The 7,653-nt window shown below is 38.4% G+C and overlaps 2 protein-coding genes across 2 annotated transcripts; one reads left to right on the top strand and one right to left on the bottom strand.

Annotated features, from left to right (window-relative positions):
* On the top strand, positions 894-1,855 carry LOC104760738. Its single transcript, XM_010483696.1, has 2 exons — positions 894-1,087; positions 1,167-1,855. The coding sequence occupies exons 1-2, from the start codon at positions 988-990 to the stop codon at positions 1,694-1,696; spliced, it is 630 nt and encodes a 209-aa protein (XP_010481998.1). The 5' UTR covers positions 894-987; the 3' UTR covers positions 1,697-1,855.
* On the bottom strand, positions 2,503-4,866 carry LOC104760737 (U-box domain-containing protein 15-like). The gene is made up of 4 exons (XM_010483695.1): positions 4,349-4,866; positions 4,141-4,257; positions 3,640-4,065; positions 2,503-3,546 (listed from the first exon to the last, which is right to left on the bottom strand). Exons 1-4 carry the CDS (start codon positions 4,763-4,765, stop codon positions 2,503-2,505), a joined length of 2,004 nt encoding a protein of 667 aa, XP_010481997.1. The 5' UTR covers positions 4,766-4,866.

Genomic DNA, 7,653 nt, shown 5'->3' with positions numbered 1-7,653 from the left:
TTAACCAGCTAAGCTAACCAACTAATTTACAATGAACCAGTAAATCGGATTCCTAAACCCAATATGGAGGGAGCTATAATCTTATTTACATATCTCTAACACTCGCCCCCAAATGTTTTAAGGAGTTGTTTTTCTCTCTCATAATTAATTTAATATTTATATGGTTAAGAATTCATGTGAAAGTTCAACCACGAGGGTGATTATCAAAAACACTATATTGGATCGGATTGTGTTAATTGACGGCAATGGTTGTGTCATGACTCATGAGATAACCTCTATACATGCTAAATTTTCTATTGGTTGGTCAAAATAGATTTATTTAAAAAGAACCAAATAACATAATAGTTAATGTAATAATTTTTTTTTTTGGGTTGTTTGCGATGAACAAAAGTAGCCTATCAGTTTGAGTATCTCCAAATTAGAATCTCTCAAAAATATCATTTGTAGTCATTAATTTGTATGAAATTACACATTTAATATCAAGATTTGACTATGTGACCAGTTAAAAAATTTGACCAGTTCAAAATATAGTAAATGAATTCTTCTGAATTTAAAATAAAACAGAAAACCAGTTCAAAATTTAGAAAGTGAATTTTTTTACCTATTGACTATTAATAATCATAATTCATAAACACTTAAATCTAAATTAACAAAAAGTTATTTTCAGTTAACCTTTATAAAAAAAAGTCCACGAATGCACTAGCTTGTCCGAACAAGGTAAGTTATTTAATAAAAAAAAAATGTTTTTTTCTGAATAAATAATTATGTTCGAAAAAACGGTTTTATATGGAAAAAAAATCCTTCCATTTGAATCTAAACCAATCTTAGCCGTTAGATTAAAAACAAATACAACCGTTAGAGCTACGAGCCGCTCCTCCTCCTCTCATCATAGAGAAAAAAAAAATCTCATAAAATCTTCTTTTCTCTTTCTCTCTATATTCAGAAAATTCGAAAAAACCTCTCTTGGAACAAGGTTCGTTTGTAGCGATGTCGAGGATGAGATCTCTCCTGAAACCACCGCTACCCAAATCTCCGATCCGTCTCCGATCACGTCAAGTCTTCCTCAACTCATCTCTCCAAACACCAGGTATATTAATTTCTCCGATCTATTTCTCGATTTCAATCTCCGAGAACTTTCGAATTGATTCGATTCCTTCGAATTCTAGGTTCGCAGAAGCAGCAGCAGCTGCAAGGAAGGCGATTGAGTGATGTAGTAGATCTAAACCCTAAACCCCAAATCGAATACTCATCAATCTCTAAAGAGATACATGCTTTAGCCAAGATGGTGAAAGACGAGTTTGCGGAAGCAGAGGAATCCAAAAAGCCGAATCTGGAGAGCTTGGCTTCGAATTCGGTTCCGGTATTCGAAAGAGGGAGGTTTTATGAGGAGTATTCAGCTAAGAGGAACGAGCGATTGAGGAGGAAGAAGAAAGGAGAAGAAGCTGTTGTTGAAGGAACTCCTTATCATCTTGGTGTGAATCACGAGCCGATGACGAATAAGAGAAGAGGAACGTCGTCGGCTAAGAAGAAGACTGTGGTGGTCTCTATGGGTGAGACTACTAGTGCTACTACGCCTAGGTATTCGTTGAGGAGTATGACTAAGGAGAATAGGAAGCCACCGCTTCCGGTTAATGTCGCTGTAAGTGCAATGAAGAGTGTTGTTACTACTACTACTCGTAGGGGTAGGAGAATCTGAAAACACCTCAGTGTGATTGTTGTTGTTTCTGCTTTTGTGGATTTCGATTAGATCCGAAATGATACTTTTTCTTTAGGGGAAATGTTTTTTGTTTTCTTGATTATTGATACCTTCAGATAAGCTTTATTATCTACAGATGTTTCTTTTTTTTTTTTTACTCTCACCGAATGCTTTTTTTGTGTTATCTTACTTGAATAGCTTGCTTTGAATTGGGTTTTTACTCATCATTATAGATTGATTGGGGTTTGTGTCGAAATGGAACAGAATCTTATAGAATTAACAAAACACTCTTGCTTTGTCGCACAAGTAGTGAGTTATGTTAGTATCTTTCACGTCTAAACGTTACTCAAGAGAGGGGATGAAGGCTGTTGTAATAATAATCGTCTTCAATAACACAATTCGACGTGTCTAAGAACGTATAAGCTTAAGCGCTAGAAAAAGGCACAAATGGAATGGAACAAACATAAAATAGACTGTGGTGTCTTTCAGGCTTGGAAAGGTTGATATGGAGGAGGAACAGAGAGTGGTGTTTTGACTTTCTTATACAACTTTCCAACAACTACAATCAAAGATGTGTGCTTTTTTTTCATTTGGTCATTTGGAGAATTTGGTGGAGCCTTTGCAGAGAAAAAGTTAGAATTTACAGAGAAAATTCAATAGTATAATACTAAACTCAAGAGCATATACACAGATATACAACAAACATTGGATTGATACAAAATCAAATAACAATTTTAAAATGAACAATTTACGAATCCTATAATTACAAGACTTAACAGTACAAGATAGAAAAGTTTAGAACAAGTCTAAATTTGTTCAGATTTGCTTATGAGTTGTATAAGAGCATTTGCTTTCCTTTGAGCTCTATTTGTTCCGGAGGTTGTTATCTCTACAAGATATTCATAGACGCCGAACTGAAGCGCAGCGAGAATAAAAGATGAGTTGTTAGAGCCTAGTTCGAGCAGTACCGAGGTCGCACAATCCTTGTTCTTCGGGGTGCCTTGTCTGATGAATTCCACAAGAGTTTCAATGAATGAGAGTTGTCCAATGGCTTGACGTCCCTCGGGATGTGATGCAAGAAGCAACAGAATCGAAAGCGCTTCATCAATCATCCCTAAGTTTTTATCTTTCAAAAGGTTGAGCAAAGGTTGAACAATACCAGCATCAATGGCTCTCCCTTTATTAGCTGAATTAAGAGACAAGTTAAATAATGCAGTGAGAGCATCTTTCTTCCCTCTTACTGTCCCATGCTGTAGTAAATCAACCAAAGGCGGGATCCCATTTGATAGTCCGATGGTTACTTTGTTCTCGTCAAGCATCGATAAACTAAACAAAGCTGCAGCAGAGTTCTCTCTTGCCTCTCTGTTTCCGTTTTCAAGGATTTCAATAATGTTTGGAATGGCTCCTTCGTTTGAGATAAGTTTCTTGTTGATCTCATCTATTGAGAGATTCAGTAACGTTGTTACCGCGTTCTCTTGGATTCCAGAGTCAGGGTAAGAAAGGAGTTGAACTAACAAAGGGATCGCTCCTGCATTGGCTATTAAAACTCTGTTCTCGGGGTTTTCTCTGGCCAGCAAACGCATCTGCTTTACGGATCTTCTTTGTTCTTCCAAATGGCTTGACGATAATGCTTCCACCAGCAAAGACACCTCATCTTTCTGCTCGTTTTCTGAGTGTGGAGATGTCTCTTTCTCTGGAATCTTGAAATTGTTCTTCTCACACCACTGCATTATCAAGTTCTTCAAGGCAAAATTTGGTGCCAGAGAGAGATGATCTAGCTCCTGTCTTGTTTTCGGACAATTCTTATGCCCCGCGCCAAACCACTTCTGTATACTCTCCTTTTCATATGTCTACGAAACATGTATTGTTATGTTAGTTTCAAACATGCACTTACGTACCAAGAATCACATGTTTCACATCAAATATCATATTAGTTATTATACCTGTCCAGTGGCGATGATCACCGGGTCTAACATGATTTCGAGTGTTATAGGACACAAAAACTCATGAGGTAATATTAGAGACGTCGACTTAGTGAATGATTTATTGATGACTAGTTGGTAGAGAATGTCGGTAGCTTCAAGACCTTGAAGCTTCTTAAACTTGTTAAGAAGCTCAATGATATGTTGTTTTGTCTCTACACTTAACACTCCTTTCTCTTGGATTAAGCTTTTTATTGCTATGGTTTCTTTCTTCAAATCCTCTATCGTTTGTAGCTCAAGCTTCTTCGCAAGCCTCTCGATAATAGCGCTATCTGAATTTCGAGGATCGGTTTTTGAGAATACCACCATCATGTCTACTGCTAGCTCTATGTCTTGTGTATCTGTTCTTCTTTTTGCTTTTTTCAGTTGTTTACACAATGATTCAATCTACCCAAAAAAAAATGACTCATTTCAGAAACTACACACGGTATAATATTGTTTATAGGTTAAAAATAGTTTTACCTCCTCTTTCACTTCATGAGAAATCACCAATTCGTCAAAAGGAGTTTTGACAAGAACACGATTCAGCTTTTCGTAAGTGGAATGAAATCGTGTCATCACGGATTCGCCATCCAATGCCTATAATCATTATAACAAAAAAAAAACAATTAAATGTTACGCAGGATACAATCAATCATATATAAATTATCACAAAAAATGAGATTCTTACCAGAAAGATTTTGCTGCCATTGTTGCAAGTTTCTAATAATTTCTTAGCAACAAGAAATACTTTCCTCAAGCGGTTTACAAAATGCATGCAACTTGGCGATTCAAAACCTCGAATCTCTTCCAAAAACGGAACAAGAATCTTCCATCGTCTAACGAGATTAAAACATTCTTTCTGTTGTGTTCTTCGATACTCCTTAATCTGATCCAAAAACTCGATAACCGATAGGATCTCGTTCACCAATCCATCGCAACCATCATCATCCTTCACTTCTTCCTCATGAATCTCTACCACCGCATCCACAACCTCATCGTTGATCGGTTCTTTATCTTCTTCTTCTTCTTCTTCAGCAATAACTTCTTCCTCAAGGTTCTCTGTATCTCCTGTGGCTTCTTCATCTGTATCCATCACAACGACCATTAAAGATTCTCTATCGCATTTGCATTGATTCCAAAGATGTTGAAGGAGAAAGCAAACGTTAAGGAAATTGTAAGCTTAATTTTCGTCTGTTTCATTTTTTTTTAGAGACAAAAACGGAAAAAGAAAAAAAAAAGATTTGTTTTTCTTTCTCACCCAATTTTGTTTTTGAAAGAAGTCAGATTTTTGCGGGACAGGACTTACATTCCTAAAAGAGTGCTTCTCCTGTGGATACCAAATATTTTCAATAACTAAAACAAAATCCGTTCTTATAATTATTCAACGTTTAACCACCCATCACCATTTTTCTTTAAACATAATATTATACTAACGGATTTTTTCATGTAAGAACTTTGGTTTTTTTTTTTTGTAACATCACTTTATTTATAGTTAAAAGCTGTTTGCAATTTTTTTGTTTTCTTGTTTTATAACTTTCTATCAATGTTTTTCTAATTTATTCGCACAATTATTTTCTTCACGACTTTTAAAACTAAATCAGACATCTTATTTTAAAAAACGAGACACAATTCTACGCAGTGTATGATGTGGCTATTTTCTACATCCTCCTTCTGTTTTTTCCTAGTTATTTAACAAAATTAAAGACATGTTATTCTGATTCTGGCATGTCTTTGTTCAGTTTGAAATATTATAATTTTGGTATTTTAATCATTTTATGTCAACTAAAATTTGTTTGTTTTCTTTAGAATATTGTCTTTTGATGCATTAAGCTTTTGAGAGATAGAAAAATGTTTGCCTACGTCATGTTGATTTTCTTCCCGAGCTAATTCCAAAACTAAAATGTTAGTTTGTTATGGTAGTAGACTAGTAGTAGCTAGAGTCCGTCCAGAAAAGAAGCCGACAAATAATGAGCTTGCGGTTCTTATTTTTATGAGATATTTTGGAATGTAAACGTCTTTCAAACATATAATTTGTTAACTATATATTTGAAACAACTCGACCCAATAACCTAATATCTAGTAATCTTATACTCATTAGCGACCTAACCCAATCATTAACAACACCCAATAACAAATAACAAATTCAATAACCAATAACCATTAAAGAATAACATAACATTAATTCAGCAATAAACCAGAGCAAATTCATCAATTCAACTAAGTTTCACTCTAGTATTCTAACAAAGACACAGAGCAAACAACCGAGCCTCTAGAACATCCTCCTCTTCATCGCCTAGATCCCACGATCACACTTTGCCTTTATCTGCGCCACAACGCAAAAGAGAGGCGTAAGTATTACCAGAAATACTTAGTGAGGCAATTCTTACATCTGCTGGGCTATACAGACAAACAATAAGATCTCTCATGCCACAAACAATAACAATAAAACAAACCAGGAACATGCACAAAGCAACACAACATAAACCGGTCACTGCAGAAGGGTGTCGACCGACACCAGGTGGTGTCGACCGTCACTGGTCATCTGGTGTCGACCGACACCTGCTCGACACTCCCGAAACCCTAACGGTGTCGACCGACACCTCCACATGGTGTCGACCGACACCTCCACATGGTGTCGACCGACACCTCCACATGGTGTCGACCGACACCTCCACATGGTGTCGACCGACACCTCCACATGGTGTCGACCGACACCTCCACATGGTGTCGACCGACACCTCCACATGGTGTCGACCGACACCTCCACATGGTGTCGACCGACACCTCCACATGGTGTCGACCGACACCTCCACATGGTGTCGACCGACACCTCCACATGGTGTCGACCGACACCTCCACATGGTGTCGACCGATGCTCGCTAAGTTCCTGAGTTGTCCTCGCGTTGGTGTCGACCGACACCGATGCCGAGCAGCAATTTCCTTTGAACAAAACCTCCGAATCTCGCCTCCAAACTTCTCCTTTTTGTCCCACAAGATCACAGGAACGAATCCAAGCCTCAAGAGCTAAGAAAAACTCACAAAAACCCAAAAACAACCACACAACACATAAAATCACAGAAACAGAGATCTTAGCTTAGATAAGTCATGGCCATGCACTTACCTTAGCCAAAACAATCAGATCTATGCCCAAACGACGAAGCTACCACCACAACAACCTTCCCACCATGTCCCTACCCTTGGATCCACACTCTCCAGGAAGAAAATCTCTCACAGATCAAAGGAGTCTCCCAAAAACGTCAAGAACAGGCAATGAAACACTTTTCTTCTTTTCTCTCTAAAACTCACAGAAACAGCTAAAGGAACAAAGGAAGTTGAGTTCTCCCTTTTAAACTCGAGTCTAGGGCTTGCCTAAACTAGCCACACAAACCGGAGAATTAAAATTGAACCGATTTGACAAATCGCGAGTGGTGTTGACCAACACCACTAGGAATGTCAATCGACACCCCTACCAGAAATTCGATTTTGGGTTCACGGATGTTACAATTCTCCCCCACCAGAATAGATTCATCCTCAAATCTAGCACTAAACCAACAGACAAGGATCTCCCGTGCAACCAACACTATCGCCCTCACATCCTTCGACTAATACGAGGACTCAATCTGGCCAATAACCCGCGTCTATGACATAATACGCTCTCAACTCATGCATCTCCCTCGCTCAAGACCACACAAACACGTCACGAAGACCACTCAAACGTCCTACAGGACCGCCACTAAGGCCACAAAAATGTCCAAAAGGACCGCCACAAAGGCCACAAGCGTCACCGGGACCGCCACCATGGTATCCGACATCACTAGACCACCACTAAGGTATCCGTCGTCACCAAGACCACTACCCCTGACCGGCGTCACCAAGAAATCTCTCACCAAGACCACCGTCAGGTACAAACCGTCACTAAGACATACTACTACTGACAAGCGTCACCAAGATCTAGATCACCAAGACCATTGTTAGGGTACAAAACGTCACTAA

The sequence above is a fragment of the Camelina sativa genome, chromosome 18, assembly GCF_000633955.1.
Source record: "Camelina sativa cultivar DH55 chromosome 18, Cs, whole genome shotgun sequence".
NCBI classification, from domain to species: domain Eukaryota; kingdom Viridiplantae; phylum Streptophyta; class Magnoliopsida; order Brassicales; family Brassicaceae; genus Camelina; species Camelina sativa.
Note: the sequence above shows the minus strand (reverse complement) of the source record. Positions and strands in the feature narration are given on the sequence as shown.